Source organism: Ctenopharyngodon idella, chromosome 13, assembly GCF_019924925.1.
Source record: "Ctenopharyngodon idella isolate HZGC_01 chromosome 13, HZGC01, whole genome shotgun sequence".
In the NCBI taxonomy this organism is placed as follows: Eukaryota; Metazoa; Chordata; class Actinopteri; order Cypriniformes; family Xenocyprididae; genus Ctenopharyngodon; species Ctenopharyngodon idella.
In genome coordinates this window covers 8,575,984-8,595,560 of record NC_067232.1, presented here as the reverse complement: position 1 = coordinate 8,595,560, position 19,577 = coordinate 8,575,984, and the positions used below count along the sequence as shown (strand labels likewise).

The following is a 19,577-nucleotide window of genomic DNA, read 5'->3' as shown; positions in this document are numbered from 1 at the left end:
ACATACCACCGCTGTATGGCCAGATGATATGCAAACTGTTTCTCGGCTGGATAAAGCAAACCAGCTTCTTGCTATGAAAGTTTTGATGGATGAGGATTGCAATCAAAGTAAAGACGATTGCGGTGACATACAGGAGTCGTACATTGTCTTTATGCACAGATACATTTCAGTACATTCATGTTGTTTTCACACACATTCAGGATAATGTTTGGATTTGTCCTGTGTATGTTGCTGTGTACTTCGTATATATGCAGTTCAAGGCGGTTGGTTTAGTTTTTTGTTTTTTTTTAAACTCCATGTGGTCCTGTTCAGTATCGCAACTTGACTTGTCTAAAATGTAAACAAGCTCTTTCCTGTTGCACATACTATACGCTGCGAATTCTGAAACATTTTTTGCTGTAATTTTTTTTATGGGTGCTTTGGTGTACATAAATGTATGAATTGTATGAAAAAATATCATTTGGTTATTTGGTGTCCTTTTTTGGATTGCTCTAGAGCAGTGGAGACGTGTTCTCTGGAGTGACGCTTCTCTGTCTGGCAATCCGATGGACGAGTCTGGGTTTGGCGGTTGCCAGGAGAACGGTACTTGCTTGATTGCATTGTACCAAGTGTAAAATTTGGTGGAGGGGGGATTATGGTGTGGGGTTGTTTTCAGGGGTTGGGCTTGGCCCCTTAGTTCCAGTGAAAGGAACTCTTAATGCTTCAGCATACCAAGACATTTTGGACAATTTCATGCTCCCAACTTTGTGGGAACAGTTTGGGGATGGCCCCTTCCTGTCCCAACATGACTGCGCACCAGTGCACAAAGCAAGGTCCATAAAGACATGGATGAGTGAGTTTGGTGTGGAGTAACTTGACTGGCCTGCACAGAGTCCTGACCTCAACCCGATAGAACACCTTTGGGATGAATTAGAGCGGAGACACTGAGCCAGGCCTTCTCGCCAACATCATTGCCTGACCTCACAAATGCGCTTCTAGAAGAATGGTCAAAAATTCCCATAAACACACTCCTAAACCTTGTGGAAAGTCTTCCCAGAAGAGTTGAAGCTGTAATAGCTACAAAGGGTGGGCCAACTCCATATTAAACACTACGATTAAGAATGGGATGTCATTAAAGTTCATGTGCACGTAAAGGCAGGTGTCCCAAAACTTTTGGCAATATAGTGTGTGTGTGTGTATACATATATATATATATATATATATATATATATATATATATATATATATATATATATATATATATATATATATATATATATATATGTATATGTATGTGTGTAAAATATGTAATGTGTGTGTGTGTGTGTGTGTATATATGTGTGTGTGTATATATATATATATATATATATATATATATATATATATATATATATATATATATATATATATATACACACATACATATATATATATTTTATGCAGTAAAAACAGTAGTATCATATATATATATATATATATATATATATATATATATATAGACTACTGTTTTAACTGTATTAAATAAATTCTGCCAAAATCAAAATAAAAAAGCTTCCTGACCCCAAACATTTGAACGGTAGTGTATTTGTAATAAAAGTTATATATATTGAAAATTGCACATTAGAATGTTATAAATGTTATCATTCCATTGCTCTGTAAACATTTTACACTGTTATTTTTATTTGTGCTTGAGGTAGAAGCTATTCAACAGAATGGCTTTTCTTTGCATGTGTTAATTTTTTAATTTGGTTTGATGGCGATGCCTCAGAGACATGAGATTTGTGTGTAGAGAGTGAAATAGAGACGGGGGAGGGGAGAGAGAGAGAGCAGCCACATTATCCATAATCCAGTCACAGCTGTCTGCGGTTTGGCGACACTGCTACAGCAGGTCCCTGCTAATAGCTCTATATTTCATAGCGGAAAACGCCCTGCCACAACCCACTTGATGTACGACAATGTCTTAGTTTCACCCACAACCTCCCCACCATTCCTACCCCTCTTCTCGCACGCTTTACTGTCCTCTCCCTCAAACTCACAGTCTCTCTCTCTTTCTTTCTCGTCTTTGTGTTGCTCTGCAGTTTGATAAAGCATATGCCTACAGCGTCCGCCACATGTTTGGGAAGGAAGGCAAGCGCACTGACTACACCCCCTACAGTTGCATGAAGGTGATTTTGTCAAACCCACCCAGCCAAGGCGACTACCATGGTGAGTCATACTGAGCCAGACTGTTGGTTTTATATGTGATCGGCCCCCCGAGGCCCGGGTTTAGTTCTGTAGCGAAGAGAATTAAAAGACTGTTTAGTACGCAGGTGGTCTTGAATTAGTTATAAAAAATGTACCCAAGTCCACGCTGCCTAACTGATAACACCTGCTTTTCGCAATGCACATAATAGATGAAATCCATTCGAAATTGAGCATCACTGTTCTGCTCACTATGAAGGCCAGAGAGCTTAAAGTTGAGTACGCCAAATGGTGGAGGGCATTACCGTCTAATATGTGCGGGGTCAGTACACGTCACAAAGCTATGTCACTGGCACTGTTTAAAAGTGAAATGTTCCATTGATAACGTAGCATCAAATTTTTGTTTATAACCAAAAAAAAAAAATCTTTATAGCTGTTAAGACTGCTTGAATTTTGTCCTTTAACGTAAAATATTGTCTTATTTCAACTTTTATACTTCCATGTCATGTTTAAAAATGACAAAAACATGACAAATGTTTAATTATTTAAATAAAACTCAAATGTTCCTTCTGTGTATATATTTGTGTATGTATATATGTGTATATACAGAAAGATGTTAATACTTTTATTCAGCAAGGATGCATTAAATTGATCAAACGTGACCATGAAGACATTAAACATTTGTCATTTTACAAAAGATTTCTATTTCAAATACATTTCTAACTTTCTATTCCTGTGTGTATTCCTATATATAATTATGCAAATATTTCCTGCTTGTAGACTTTGGGTGCATGAATTCAACTGAGGGTTATACATCCCTGGAAAGATCTTCAATTTCCTAAATTTTCAAAATCAGTCGTTAGGACTCTCCACCCAGGATCACATGATCATAACTGCAAAAATACTTATTTGAACCATCATACAGGATGGACCCTTCACTTATGTCTTTGTAAAAGGGCACTTAGTTAGATTTAGGTCCCTTTTTTTGGAAACAACCCCACAAGTAGTACCCCCATCCTGCAGTGGCCTTCAAGGGCACAAAAAACATGGATCGTGTTTCTACTGTCCGGTAGAACATTTTGGTTTGGACTTTTTGTGATGCTTGTAAACTCATGTTCTCCTTTTCTTCGCCTTCTTCCTCACAGGGTGTCCATTCCGCCACAGCGACCCTGAGCTACTGAAACAGAAGTTGCAGTCCTATAAAATCTCCCCTAGTGGGATCAATCAGGTTTGTCCGACGACTAAAACACACACTTGAGCAGGCTCAGCACAATATGCGAAGACAGAGAGGTGTCCACTTGGTTAAGGGCGGTCTGTTCTAAGCGAGGTGTCATTGAAAGTGTAAAGGGCTTTTTAAAACATAATTTGGCATCCATTAAAATGATTTGCATATATTCACCTCTACATAACCACAGACCAAACAAAATCTACCATATATTGAGTAGAAAGGACATTAGCTTGACAATTAAAATGATACGATTGTATAATAATCATAGAAAAATGGTGCAATTCATTTTTAACAAGGCATCCCTGAAAGCCCCATCCTGCGGTACTTTTGGAATATTAATGAATCTGCTGTACTTCTGGAATATTAATGACAAAAAGAAATAACGCTCTGGATTCTCTAGTGTAATGACAGCTTCAGCTCTCTGTGTTGATTACTTTGACCTTTGCTGTATCCAGTGATTTGATGCGTTCTTTAAAGTACTCTTAAAAGTAATTTCAGCTGACTTTTTTTTTTTTTCTCACATTAAAGCAGCTGCAACGGGCCAGGCAGTGAAATGAGATGGACCAGCCTTGCCGTAATGTTCTCATGGAGTTATAATCCTTTGACGCTAATGTAATTAACGCACTGGTTTTAATAAGGCCATTAAGTTCCATGTTAAAAGGCTCTTAAAAAGAATATATACATGAAGTCAAATTTTGTGTACTGTCTCTGGTTGTTGTATTAAGATTTATAGCGTACATGACTGAAGGTAGCTATGAAATTAAAGGCTGGGTAGGCAATTCAAACCCACGCCTCCTTCAAAACACATGAATGCGCACAGAAGAGTCTGCAAAGCATCACGAGACGAGTTAAATTACCTCATGTCTCAAAGCACAAAACATTACAATAATAATGAATGTAAACAACTGACAGAGCTCTTACTTGTACCACGTGACTGCTGCAGATTCATTTTGGAGTTGATAGAGTTGCCAGGGCAACACACAAATCCGAGTCTGAGGTATGGAAATACATATGTTGACAGGCAGGTAGGACATCTATCATTGCATTTGGACCGAATGCAATGATTGGACAAACATTTTTCTGGTTCTAAGACCTTCTATAATTGAATGCTGTCAGGATATGAAGAGAGTTTCAAACAGTATAACAAAAAGTGTTTTTAAAATAAATTGCCTACCCTACCTTTAATATATCATAGGGCTGGACGATTAATCGAAACTGAAATTCAGAACCTCTAACCGACATAATTTTCCCATGTCGGTTATTTTGCTTTTTTAATCCTGTTAATACTTCCCACTTTAAAACATACTAGCGCGCGTGTTGCCACGTGACTCTTCCCAGTCCAGTCAACACGCAGGTGAACGCAGAGTCAACACAGAGACGGCATGCGAGCGGTGAGCCTTGCGTCTTCACTAAACTTTGTCAGTTGTATGTGTATTACGGTTTGCCAATTTAGACATTCAAGCGATTAGACGATAGGATGTGTATTATTATATCGAGCTACCGTGCTCGCGCAGCTGCATTGTGGCATGAACACTGATACAAACAGTAGCTGCACAAAACGTGAAGATCGCAGGCACAGAGAGGAACCAAGAAATCTGTAAGAAATGTTACGAACCATAGATTAAATAACTGCTGAAAGTGAGCTGTTATGTCAAATCACTCTTTCAAAAGGAAAAAAATCCCACCATTTGAAGAACTGAAATGATTATATTAATAGTTACTGAACATAATGTTGATGTGCTTCTAAAAATTATTCTTTTGAAATTCAGTTATATAAAGTGCATTAGTGCATGAAAATCATTCTTAGCTATTTGAGAATCGTTAGCATGTTCCCACTGTAAGGTGTGCTGAGGTTTTTTGTTTCACATGGCTCATCCGCTACCACCCATCGTGCGGTTGAGGGAAATGGCTGATGGCTGCCTAATGCAGTCCGACATGCCAGCCCAAGGGTAGCACATTTCCAATCCAATTAAATTCATAATTTCATTGGAGACCCCAAGCAGTGTCCTTATACACTCTCAGTGTTCAGAGTCTTAGACCTGTGGGCGTGTGAAGCAACAGCTTGATGTTCACCCCAGGAGCTCTCGCAGCACGTGGCGCTCTCGCTGCAGAGCCAGCCCAGTGCGCTGGATAATTAAAAACCTCAGAAAATGTGAAAAGCCCGGGCAGTAGGGTGATTAAAATGCAGAACGTCAACCTTCTCAGTCAACCTGTCTATTGACAAAGTGACATTACAGTCAAAAGGGCGAGACTCCAGTCTGGAGGAGAGCTACTGTAGAAAACTCAGCTCACCTCTCTCACTCACAGTTAGAGCCCTTCACAGCGCGGCTCCTACCACGGGAAGTGCAGATTAAAGGATTGCATGTTTGGTTCACAGTTCAAACAGTGCAAGAAGCAGCGAGAACATGTAGAGTTCATGCGTAGCATGCATGTTATGGATTTAATCCCAACATTTTTCATGCCACCTCCTAATACTTAATCTTCTGAAATTACAGTCTTATGTTGCGGCTGTCTGATTGTTTGCTATTAAGTTACTAAGTGACAGATATGATAAAGCAGTCAGAACAACAAAGTCAATGTGTGTACGATGCAGCTTCAAGTTCCAAGGTTTACATGGAGGAATTGCATTTGTAGTGTGATCATTACTAGGTAGTAGGGCGGTATATTGGCGATTGTATTGAATATTTACGTTATATTAACAATGATTTTACTACCAATAATAAATTAAGCAACATCATGAATATTTGCAATTTTAATGTGCTTTTTTGGCCATTGAAAATCCTTTCATGATCTTTCCTTGACACCACACATATAAAGTGTTAAAATGTCACCATATGTGACCCTGGACCACAAAACCAGTCACAAGTCACACGGGTATATTTGTGGCAATAGCCAACAATACATTTGTATTGGTCAAAATGATAGTTTTTTTCTTTTATGCCAAAAATCATTAGGATATTAAGTAAAGATCATGTTCCATGAAGATATTTCGTACATTTCCTACCGTAAATATATCAAAAAATAATTTTTGTGAGTGGATATGCTTTGCTAAGGACTTTATTTGGACAAAATTCTTTTTTGCACCCTCAGATTCCAGATTTTCAAATAGTTGTGTCTCGGACAAATATTGTCCTATCAAACCATACATCAATGGAAAGCTGATTTAGCCTTCAGATTTCAAAATTTTTGACCCTTATGACTGGTTTTGTGTTCCAGGGTCACATATTGTTTCTGATTTAAACTTGAAGAGGGTGCTATAAGTTTGAGTCATTTATGTGAATCAGTTCAATGAACGGTTCAAAACTCTTATTCAGCAACTCATTTGCATCATCACTAAGAAATGTTCTAGAAATTCTCCATGTGCCATTTATATTATAATGTTTAAAATGTAAATGTTGCTGTTAATTACTATGTATTGAATTGAATTAAATTGATGCCAATTTTAGTGGAAAACCATGTGGAAAAAAAAAAAATTTCTCCAGAGTTTTACAGTTTTAATTCTTTTGATTAATCATTTTAAATCTAATTAGTAACAAGCTCTGTTTTTTAAATGATGTTTATTCTGATATTTTAAATTAGAGGTAAAAGTCTGAAAATGTTGCCAAAATCAGCCTATCATCATATCATAACAGGTAGCTAAATATGCAAAGAATATGTTTAGCTACCAAAAAAAAAATATTTTAAGACACTTACAAATTGCTACAAGTGTAAAAGTGTGCAGTTGTAAATGTGTAATGCATGTTATTAGCTGTTCTTGGCTATGTTATCCCCAGGCAATATGTAAACCAGTGATTTTATCTTGTTTTTCACAGCATACGTTGGACCCCTTGTTGGTGTCTTGCTGTATATTTTACCATTGCTTCCCAGTAGCGTTTGTCTCTGGTGCTTCGAGTTAGGTGTTGGATGGTGTTATCTCTCACCTTTAAATCCATGTATTATGCATTTCTGCTCTTGCCGATGTTAGCTAAGGTGAAATGCCATATTTTTCTATAGGGAATACATGGTGTTAAAAGCATCGCCCGAGGGGGAGGTCTGAGCAAAAAAGAAAAGGAAAGAGAAGCAGATTGTAACCACTTCTCCATCTCTCTTTGATGGCATTTTGCCTCTGTCTCTCACCTGAAACCTCATAAACGTGTGCTGTCTCAGCAAAAATAGCACAATACATTGTTAACAGTGTTATTCATCTTTATTGCTCATCAAAGACGGCTTAGATATTGATTTGACATTTTGGCCCCCTTTGTCGCACAGTTGGATGACACATGGCCACATTAAAAGCTTGATGTGAATGCACCTCCAGACTCGTGATTGGATTCAGAAGTGGTTAAGGCACAGTTTCTGAACACATTCAGCAAAACATAAACACTAATGTATTTGTGTTATCTAACATAAAACTTAATCTAATTAGTCGCCGACTAAAGATTTTTCTAGTTGACTATTAGTTGTTCATTTAAGCCATTAGTCGACTAATCGCACGTTTATATTAATTTAATTACTTAAATATATACTGGGGAGAATACTAAACCATAATGAGCGTTAAATATATACGTATATAGGCGTGATGTAGCCTATTCTGCGCACGCATAAAGCTTGCCGCAAAGCACCGGCAAAAGTAATGATTATGAATGTGTCGGGAAAAAAATAGCAAGGAGCCATTTTAATTATTTATTAATAAACTAGTGTTTTTTGAGTCAGTGTCAGCTGCAAAGATGAAGTTGACGATGCTGCCGAAAGTGCCTATAGAGAGAAATGCAACTTTTAAATGGATTACATAATCAAAGTATTTTCTTTTCGATTTGAATTGGTTTGTTTAAAAGTAGACATTTCAAGCTTTCTATAAATATATTTCTCATGTCGTGTGACATACGCCTATACGCTGAGTTTTGGTTAATTTTTGTGGCATGCTGCAGTTCAGGGCAACCGAGACAGCAGAAAGTGCATCCTGTTTGTTTTCTTTATTTTACAAAGGCAGGTATTTAACATTTTCTTGTTATTGTGACTTTACACATATACAAGTAGACCATTTTGAATGATGTATTACTCTTATCTGTATGACCAAAAATGATTTGAGTTTAAGTTGTTTCCGAAAAAATGCAAGTGATCGCTCCGGCGCCTCCATGTCTTCCAGTAAGCGTGCTATACTTTAGCTTCCACACTCTGCACAAACACTTGGATATGCCTCTAATAATAGCATACACTTATCTAGCTTAATGTTAGAGCGAGCAGCCATGTAAAGTTGCTACTACTTGCATGTCTTAAATGATAAGCCATATTTGAGGTCGATGGATGATAGGCAAACATTTGGATTTCCTGTCTGACATACTGTAATTACCACAAGGACCCACCGTTAACGATCCGTCCCTCACGGACTGCGAGATTTCGCCACAACATTTTTTTTTTATTTTATTTTTTTTTGCGACTAACCAACTAATAAAATTTTTGGTCGACTAAGCCTCTTCTAGTCAAATAATAGGGGAAAGCCCTACTAACTACACATGTAATATGTAACACAGACACTATGCTACAAATAATCATTATCTGTCACTTGGTTATAAATTTCCTGATAGGCTGAATGTTTGTCTTATTGTAATTTGTATTAATATACCATTGATTTCAAAAAGAAATGTGGAACCTTTTTTTTTTTTTTTTCCCCCTTTTTGGATGTTTCTAAAGTATGGAAGCACATTAGACCAGATATATTTTTTTATCTGTCAGAATGGCGAAATGCATTTCGAGTTCTCCATCAATGATTTGGTTTACATAACATCTGCGGTGCAATATGTAAGTGGCGTTTTCCATTTTGTGCTGACCTCTATCTAATCATGCTAGAGACACATTAGAATGAAGGTGTAAATAAAAAATCTTAGCTAAAAAAAACATCCAGATACTCTCTGGATATGAAACGCATGTTAATGGCAAATTTAAGGTGCTTTTGACATCTGATGCTTTTCACTGTTTTGTGTAGCCAAGAAATGTTTTTTTCCTCTTCTTAATATTTTGTCTTTAATAATGTAAGCAGATACCTTTTTGGAGCATACATGTAAATTAATATTATTATAAATAATTAAGACTTTTTTCTTTTCTTTTTTTCTCTTCCCATTATCACTCTGGCCTTTGCCCACTTTTTTCTGTATTTGTCTTCCTATTACTCACGGTCTCCCAACCGCTCACCACTTTCCTCTCTCTTTCTCTCTGTTTTTTTTTTTTTCCCACAGGTTCTGGAGCTGGTCAAGGGAATGCACTATCAGCTGGCCTGCCAGAAGTACTTTGAGCTGACACACAGTGTAAGGATGCTTTTCATTTTGGCCTGCTGTAATTGGGCCTGCTTTTGTCAGCTCAGGGACAGCCCTGAAAAGTCTATACAGAACCCGACCATTGTAGTCATATCTGCCATTATCTGACCTCCAATAGAATCTTAATTTGTAATGTTTTGCAAAGTGATTTTAAGATTCATTATCCCTCTAATACATGGTGTCCACTACAATAGACAGACCTTTTTTTATTTATTTATGAGCAACTATTTATGAGCCACATGGGTGATTACATTTGATCCTTAGCCATTATTTTGTATGACTGTCCTTTTTTTGCTCTGTCCCAAATGGTGCGCTTGATGTGAATTTGCAGACTTGCGATGACCACTGCTTGTGTCAGTGAAGTCCACAATCCCGTAGGGTGTCCCATTTGACATTTGAGGGCTTAGGGTGGCATTTGGGACCTTTATGTCACAGTGTTCCTTTATTTATAACATCAATTCAGCATGGCTGGTGGAAGTGGTGATGCACCAAGTATCTCTGGAATATCTACAGTTGTATTTTATTGCAATAGACAGATGTGTAATTCTCTCTTTTATTTATTTATTTATATTTTCTGATTTAATAAATCATGCATCAAAGAGTTATGACTTCAATACATGTACACATTTTATCATCTAAAGCATTTTGGTAAGGACTAGATCAACATTGTCTATTCAAGGTCATTAATATTTTCCCTGCATGTTTAAGGCTAATATTATAGTCATATTTTCAAGGTAATGGAAAATTTAAGTGATAAATGTGCTGAATCTTTGCTTTTTCTATTTGGATTGCCATTTCAGATAGGACTTTGGACTTTGCAGTTCCAATATGCTTTCTTTTGACAAGGGCATAATAGCATTGGATTTGTGTGTCAGAGCTGGTTGAGAAAGCAAATGATTACAGCTCCATTTAAATGGTTATCTAATGGATTTCTTCTTATTTCTTCTTCCTATTTTTAAATTGGAGGGGGTGGATATGACTCTGGCGGCAGCCTTTCTGTATTTTTATTTATTTTTTTTGCCGAGCAGAGAGAAATATTTCAGAGCTATGTCAGTCAAGATTACCTGTGTGACACTTGTGCCCTGTCCCTCTGCTAAAAAAGCAGCCCAGCTGTCAGGCTGAGAATGAAAATGTGCACACACCAACGCCACGCAAACAGACGGTATCTGCTAGGTGACAGGTTAATATGAAGAGGGGGAGGAGACAGTCTTGGATATGAGAGAGATTGGTAAACCTTTCAGATGTTTGTCAGCAGTGTGTCACTAGATGGATTTTAAACAGGGAAGCTTTAGTAACAAGTAAACTCATGATGAAGCCATTTCTCACTTTCTAGCAAAAGCAATTTTATAGGTTTTTATACTAATTTGTACTTTTCACTAATTTAGTTTATAGTTTAATTTATTGTTTAATTTGTTAACTTTAGTTTAATTTTCAATAGTTTTTAAATGATTATTGTTTATTCTTTTTAATCTTCTAACTCTAGATATTATAGATAGAATTTAGAATATTATAGGTTATTTGGGAGCTGACGTCACAGTTGACGTCACGTCTCTTGCACCTGTGCATTGTGGTGGCAGAAAAAAAAGGTGGTAACAAGTGCGGGAAAACAGGCAAAATCCACGGAATAAGAGAAAAATGTCTTTGAATATCAGAATTGGAATGCGAAAAAGATAATCTTCATTTTTATAGAATACCGTCATCAAAGACACCCATTGAAGCTAAACTCAGAAATTTATGGTTGAAAGCAACAGAATGGACTGATGGAAATTACAATGATTAGACTACTATTAAAGCGTGAATTTGATGTAAATAATAGATCTAGATAATATTCATATATGCAGTTCATTGGTGGCATAATGTATTAGCCCTACAGTTAAAGCATGAAATAATATTTAAACCTGTAGCAATTTACATAGATAACATTTAAACATATAACAAATTTAACTCCTAATTCTGTTTTCTCACAATTACAAGTTTATACCTCCCAATTAAGACTTTGTAACTCGCAATTGCGAATTTATATCACAATTCTGATGGGGAAAAAAGTCGTTGCGAGCTTATATATCGCAATTCTGACTTTTCCTCTCAGAATTGTAAGATATAAACTCAAAATTACCATTTATTCTTTTATTCTGTGGCTTTCATAGACTGCTACTGCAAAACGCCATCGCTGTTTGCAAACACCCAAATGGTCTATTATGATTTAAAGTTTAACTGTTTTCTATTTTAATATATTTTAACATTTTAATTTATTCCTGTGATGGCAGAGCTAAATTTTAGTTTTTATTTTAGTTTTCATTAATAACACTGTGTAGTAAAAGTGTCATACAGATCACGGTAAGCACTTCAAATCTGCTGATGTTCATGCTTGTTGTTGATGCTTTAGCTCAATGTCGAGATGAGTAAATCAAAGAGCGCGTGTATAAATTTCTAATCTCTTGCACGTCTAGATTTATTCCCTCAATAAGAAAGCTTTATAACAGTGTTTGTGTCTGCGCCACCCCTCTTTTAATGCCGTAATGCACTCAAAGTGTCATTGATAGGATATAATGGCTTTTAATGGCTCCCGGTGAAACGGCAGCGCCTTTGCAGTCCAAGGGCATCATTTAGCTCGTGGCCCCGGGGCGCTTGGGACTGGGGTCATTGCTGATGACTAATAGCCCCGAGCCAAACAGTGCGAACGGCTTATGATGCGGGAAAATGAATAAGATGGCTTCCCTGATGAACAGCCTGCAATAACAGGATCTGAAAGATAAACTGCCCCCTCCCCCCCACCAACCCCAATGAAAATCACATCTCTGAAATTCATGACTCATATTTTAGAGTAGGTGAATGAAGAAACCTCTGACGTTAACAGGCACAATAAAACATTCTTGTTGGGGCATCAGTGGGTCCGCACCACCTCACCTTCCCTACATCTGATACGCGACGCCGCAACCTTCTTAGCCGCAAAAACACGCTTGTTGTACTCAAGCGTAGGAGACTTTAATCACTGCCATATGTGCCCTCCGCTTTCACATCCGCGACACATAACAAATAGACGCTTGCATTCCTCCCTCCCTGGCAGCATTTATTTAAAGGTCAAAATGTAATACTTCTCTGATGAAATATTTACACAACCGCAATAAATCAAACAATAGAGAGAATAATGAAAAGGAGGAGGGGAGCTGAGAGAGGCGGACTTTGGAAGGAGAGCTTGTTGCGCATCCGCCGGATTGATCCGTCTCTAGGCCTCGGCTGGGATTGTTTCATGTTTATGCATATTTCATTTGGCACAGAGTCGCTGGGCGAGAGTAGTCCACTGTAATGTGTTAACTCTGAGATGGATCCGTGTAATGGATCTTTCTGTCCACAGCTTAACTACCGCAGGGACCCCTGTGCACTCGATTCAGAGAGATGGGTTTGAAACTTTGATTCATGAGGAGTATCAGGGGCGTGCTGTGATTGAAGCATAATTAAACAGCCATATCCTTTGCACTTAGAAACAAATGGATTGTGTAGCGTTCTGAATGCAATGCAGCTTTCAGGGATCCATCAGTGTGAGGCTTTGCCATAAACAAGGCTGAAAGAAAGGAGAGATTAAATAGCCTAAATTTCCCTGTGTACCCTTTTAAATGTTCCAGGTTCAATGTGGTTATTTAAACTTGGCTTAAAAACAAATGCACATTACTAAACTCTGTTGCTTGTTACAGGTTGAGGATGCTGGGTTTTCTCTTAATCACCCTAACCAGTACTTCACTGAGAGTCAGAAGCTTCTGGGTGGAGGCCGGGACATCAAGAAAGAAGTCGAGATGTCACAAAGAAGCCAAGAAAATCCGACAAATACGTCCCGTCCATCTCAGGCAAACACTAAACAGGCCCATGAGGAGATGGGGGATTTAGACTCCTTCTTCCAGGATGAATGATTTTGTAGAACTTCAAATCTGGGATTAATAGACCATATAGAGCCATTACTTGCATTCAGTGTATTTGATACAAATTGTGTTTTTAATATTCAAAAACTTCTGATCTGGTTGTTTTTTCCATTATCTTTTCGGCTATAAGATCTTTTTCAAATTGTGTTTTTATAAAAACAAATAAAATAAATTTTCATTTTTCATAAAGGCATTTTCTGTTTTTACTTTTTACTTTAGTTTTAACCAGAACTGATAACTCACCTCAATGTATTTAGTAATCAGTGTAATGATCATCTGCTCAGTCTCTTTCTTCCTGCTGGTACAGTTTTGTCTTGACATACATTATCGCTCAAAAGTTTGGGAGTTAGTAAGAAGTTTTTTGTTTTTAATAAATTAATACTTTTATTTAACCAGGACCTTTATATTAATTAAAAGTGGTAGTAAAGACATTTATAATAAATAAATGCTGTTCTTTTTAACCCTCAATTAATAAAAAAAAAATCCTGAACAACCGTTTTCAACATTCATAATAATAAATGTTTCTTGAGCAGCAAATCACCATATATAAAAGATTTCTGAAGGATCATGTGACTGAAGACTGGAGTAATGTCTGCTGAAAATTCTGTTTTGCCATCACAGGAATAAATTACATTTTAAAATATATATTTAAATAGAAAATAGTTATTTTAAATTGTAATATTTGACAATATTGCTGTTCTATCTTATGTTTAATCAATAAATGCAGCCTTGGTGAGCACAATAGACTTCTCTCTAAAACTATACAGAATTATACAGATCCCAAACTTTTGAATGGTAGTGTATTTCTCCAAAAGGGAATCTCAGAATTTACATTTACCTTCCATTTATTTTGCAGATGCTTTAATCAGATGTTACTTTGTGTATCCAAGCTGTACATTTTATCAGGATGCATTCCCTGAGAATAAAACCTATGACCTTGGTGTTGTAAGCGCTACTGTACCAGTTAAGCTACAGCGACAGAAATTGATCTAGAGTGTCAAAAGTATGCAGCCGCTCATTTGGCCACAAGGTACTGCTACATTTGATTGTCCATGTAGAAAATAAAAACAATACAGTAGGCGGTCGAAAATTTAGGTGCCAATACTTTGGGAACCAGCTGCACTTTAAATGACAAATTTGAATGTAAAATAGATTATTTTGGGAATGAAAAACCTTGAAATCCTCTTTATTGCTAATCATGCCAGAGGAAGAAGTAAAGCAGAGTTATATTCTATTACAGCAAAATCCTCAAGGACATGAAGGATGTTGATTTTGGCCTCACAGGAGGTGCTTTCCATTCAGCGCTCACATTAAAGCTATCTGTAAACCCTTCATCCTCACTTCTGACTCTTAAACATAATTGCGCTTGAAATGAACATTTATTTTGAATGTCAAGCATCATTAAGTGGAGCAGCATTTGTTCTTTGTATGCCACAAACTATGTTTCTAAACGTCTGTTGTGGTAGTGCCGTTGCTATGCAGTGTCACGTTGTTTTTTTTCTAAAAACGTCCTTGAACATTGAAATATGCCCTTCGCATGATCAAAACCCTCCTCCTCGTGTTGCCTTACTTCTCGCTCCCTCCGTAATGGTTTAGTTCTTGCCTTCTCTTTCTTACCGTGTACCCTGGACAAGCCAACATGCTAAATTTAGAGGCAATTAGAGGCACCGTGGAGTTAGACCTGCATTGTGAATGCAAATACGTCCCCTTGGTAGGGCAAAGACAAGTAATAGTACCATTAAGGGACAAATTTAATGAATACTCTCACCTTTGAGTGTGCATATGGTTTCAGCCCAATTGTTATTCTCCAAATGTGTGCGCACTTCTTTGTTATTCTGGGTTGTTAATATATATATGAATCACTAAAACGTCCCGTAGTTTCTCCATTCTGAAGTAATGGTCTCTTAGGTGAGACTAACAATCTGCTTTCAAAAGAATAACCCCCCTCCAGTTCAATGCATCTCGAAGCATAATGATTAATGGTGTAACATTTTTACCCCTTTCATTTTGAATTGCAGGCAATACAAAAGCTCAAGCATTGAAAACTTTGTATTGCTGCGTTCAGTCTTAAACAACATTAATGATGTTGAATGGAGGAAGCAAAAGAAATTTCATTTCCATGCTTGATGACAGACTGACTGGATATGAGGTTCATTTTCTTTGACCTCAGGCCATAGTGTTGGGCTATGAAGCATGTTGTGACAGTGGAACTGCACTGCCGGCTTTGCTTCAATCCTTCACCACGTCACACTAGCGGAATTAAATTAGCTTTGGAGTTTAAAAATGGAGCTTGGCAGACAAGGGATTAGTGCAAAATAATATGCATCTGGATATAAACAGTGCACAGCTGGGGTATTGACAGCAAGAGACCTTTATGTTTTATATTTGGTAGAGCTCGACTGCGTTTGACAAAGCTATACCCTCCTTACACCAGCGTACTGGTGCTGCTTTAGCTTCAGCCGATGAGGTTACTGTCATTAGCCGTATTACAGCAAGTTTGACCTAAATTCAAAATTTAAACATGTATTTCCTGGAATTTGCCACAGGATTCAACAGTCACAAAACAGAAGAGTCTAATTAGTTCAACATAAGTTTTGTAAAAAATAATATTAATTCTGACTAATTATGCCTATTTATTTTCTAATATGTAAAATACATTTTTTCTCTACTTCTTAGATGCATTAATACTGTCAAAACTATTATTTAAAACAAAAATATTTTCATTTTGCTACAAAACTGTCCACCATATTGCATTTAGATAAATATTGACATCGAAATTTGATTGTATTGTATTTCTATACCTTCACAACGTCGATAGGATTTTATTTATTTATTTATTTATTTTTTGAAAGCTGCTTAATGTTTTTTTGAAACCATGATACATCTTTTTTTCAGGATTCATTAAATAGAAAGTTCAAAAGACGAACAGCATTTATTTGAAAGATGATGTAACCATATAAATTTCTTTACTTTCACTTTTGGTCAATTTAAAGGGATAGTTCACCCAAAACTGAAAATTCTATCACCATTTACTCACCCATAAGTTGTTCCAAACCTGTACAAATTTCTTTCTTCTCATGAACACAAAATACTGTAAGATATTTTGAAGAATGTCCAAATAGGTCCATCAACTGTTTGGTTACCGGCATTCTTCAAAATATCATCTTTGGTGTTCAGCATAAGAAAGAAATTCATACAGGTTTGGAGCAACTTGAGGGCGAGTAAATGATGACAGAATTTTCATTTTTTTGGTGAAATATCCCTTTAATGCATCCTTGCTGATTAAAAATAAATAAATCTTACTGACCCCAAACTTTTGAATAGTATATAACATGTTTGTACATGGTAGTTAAAGGATTAGTTCACTATCAAATCAAAATTACCCCAAGCTTTGCTCGCCCTCAAGCCATAGGTGTATATGACTTTCTTCTTTCTGATGAACACAATCGGAGATATATTAATAAATATCCTGACGCATCTGAGCTTTATAATTGCAGTGAGCGGGATCAACGAGTATGAGCTGAAGAAAGTACATCCATCCATCATAAACATACTCCACACGGCTCAGGGGGGTTAATAAAGTCCTTCTGAAGCAAAGCAATGCGTTTGTGTAAAAAAAAAAAAAAAATCCATATTTAACAAGTTAAGTAAAATATCTAGCTTCCGCCAGACCACCTTCCATATTCTACTACCTTCCATATTCTACTCATACTCGTTGATCCCGCTCACTGCCGTTATAAAGCTCGGATGCGTCAGGATATTATTAAAGGGATAGCTCACCCAAAAATAAAAATTTGATGTTTATCTGCTTACCCCCAGGGCATCCAAGATGTAGGTGACTTTGTTTCTTCAGTAGAACACAAATGATGATTTTTAACTCCAACCGTTGCGGTCTGTCAGTCTTATAATGCATGTCAATGGTAACTCCATCTATAAGAGTCAAAAAAACATGCACAGACAAATCCAAATGAAACCCTGCGGCTTGTGACGACACATTGATGTCCTAAGACATGAAACGATCGGTTTGTGCGAGAAACTGAACAGTATTTATATCATTTTTTACCTTTTATACACCACTATGTCCAACTGCCTTGAGCATCCGGGGTGTGAGGTCTGAATGCACTCTGACGGCGGACGCACTCATTGAAGTATACGCGCGAGAGATCACTTCCGGCATCAGAGCGCATTTTCAGACCTCACACACTGGATGCTCAAGGCAGTTGGACATAGTCACGAGCCACAGGGTTTAATTTGGATTTGTCTGTGCATGTTTTTTTTTACTTATAGATGGAGTTCCCATTGCCATGCATTATACGACTGACAGACCGCAACGGTTGGAGTTAAAAATCATAATTTGTGTAAGAAACAAAGTCACCTACATCTTGGATGCCCTGAGGGTAAGCAGATAAACATCAAATTTTCATTTTTGGGTGAACTATCCCTTTAATATATCTCCGATTGTGTTGATCAGAAAGAAGAAAGTCATATACAGTACACCTAGGATGGCTTGAGAGTGAGTAAAGCTTGGGGTCATTTTCATTTGAAAGTGAACTAATTTTTTAACATGTTTATAGAAAAAGAAAATAGTTACAGCAGTGTATATGAATTCATGTTTACATCCTGTTTCCAACCTCAACTTGATTCAAATTTAAAAGGCATTCTTAGTTTTATTTCTGAATGGTGAATGTACCCTGAACCCTGTATTATCAAGCATAAATTCTGCACATAATATGTTTCAGTTGCTTTGTAGAAGCGAGGCCAGTTAAGGATAGTGCATTTGGTGGAGGAAGAGAAAACCTAATGTATTCAATGACGTGCCTGTCTGTGCTTAGAAGCGATGATGCTTTTTACCTTCCTGCGTGTAAGGATAATTTCTGTCCATTTATCTTGGGTAAGTGAGATAAATGGGTTTCGTTGGTTTACATGTGTTTACTATGTACTGTATAGAATGAAATGTAATTTTTATGCTAATTTTTTTTAGAAGCACAGTCTTTCTCCTATGCTTTCACATTTTTTTAGGTATAGGTATTTAAGTCAGTTTTCACTCATTTGAATGCATCGGTGCATTAGCAACGGAAGTGCTGTATTTGATAGGGAACTTTCTGTAATGAACCCTGCCCAGTGGTTTATATAAAACACGACCTTGATGAGTTGAAGGGTGCAGAGCGTGCGGTCCTCCTCTGTGGACACCAAGAGGTCTCATGCCACAGGATGGTAATTAGTTCCATTTGTCAGTCTTTCATGAGGTTAATATCTGAGAATGGCCAGCCTGAGACAGGGACAGATGCAGTTGGCTGCATGGGGTAACAGAAGTACTTACCCTAGCCTTAAACATTTGGAACACAAGTTACCAAATCTGAATCTTTGACACGTTTCTTTAACCTTTATCTAAATAGCTTTAAAAGGATAATTTACCCCAAAATGAAAATTCTGTCATCATTTACTCACCCTTATGTCATTCCTTACCTGTATGACTTTCTTTCTCCAGTAGAAATAGGAAATTAAATTATGTAAATGATGACAGATTTTTGGGTGCACTGTGCACTTTAATATCCAAAAGTATGTGGCCGTACTTCCCAAGAATTTAGTTTTGCTTTTTTGAACATTTTGAACACAAATTACTTTGAATAAATTCTTTCCTGAAAAAGTTTATCTCCGTTCCATCCAAAACTGTCACAACTTGTGATTAGACAAACTAGTTCAGTTGTCTTATCAAAAGGAAAGGAATGTACTTGGTGAGTCACAGTTGTGCTTGTTTTGTTCAAAACAATCAAAATGAATAAAATTAATAGCATGAGATCAGTTAAGAGACATTTCTGTTGATGATGGGGTACTTGAGCTATACTGACAGGACTGTGGTGTTACAAAAAGGTCGGAAAACACATCTCTGCTCAAGCCTCGGGGGTTTTGTCAAGTTTGGAAATGTTTAAATATTAATTTAGATTTAGTAGAACCTCATGTTGTTTTATATCATTTGAAAAGGTT

At 36.9% G+C, this 19,577-nt stretch overlaps 1 protein-coding gene across 1 annotated transcript in view; it reads left to right on the top strand.

Moving 5' to 3' along the window:
- Positions 1–13,781, top strand: part of prim2 (DNA primase subunit 2) — a 66,653-nt gene extending 52,872 nt beyond the window's left edge. The window contains exons 11-14 of the mRNA XM_051915816.1: positions 2,058–2,184; positions 3,306–3,388; positions 9,601–9,669; positions 13,371–13,781. Coding sequence (XP_051771776.1) covers positions 2,058–2,184; positions 3,306–3,388; positions 9,601–9,669; positions 13,371–13,583 — 492 coding nt within the window. The 3' untranslated portion in view covers positions 13,584–13,781. The remainder of the gene's footprint in view (positions 1–2,057; positions 2,185–3,305; positions 3,389–9,600; positions 9,670–13,370) is intronic.
- Positions 13,782–19,577: the final 5,796 nt, after the last annotated feature.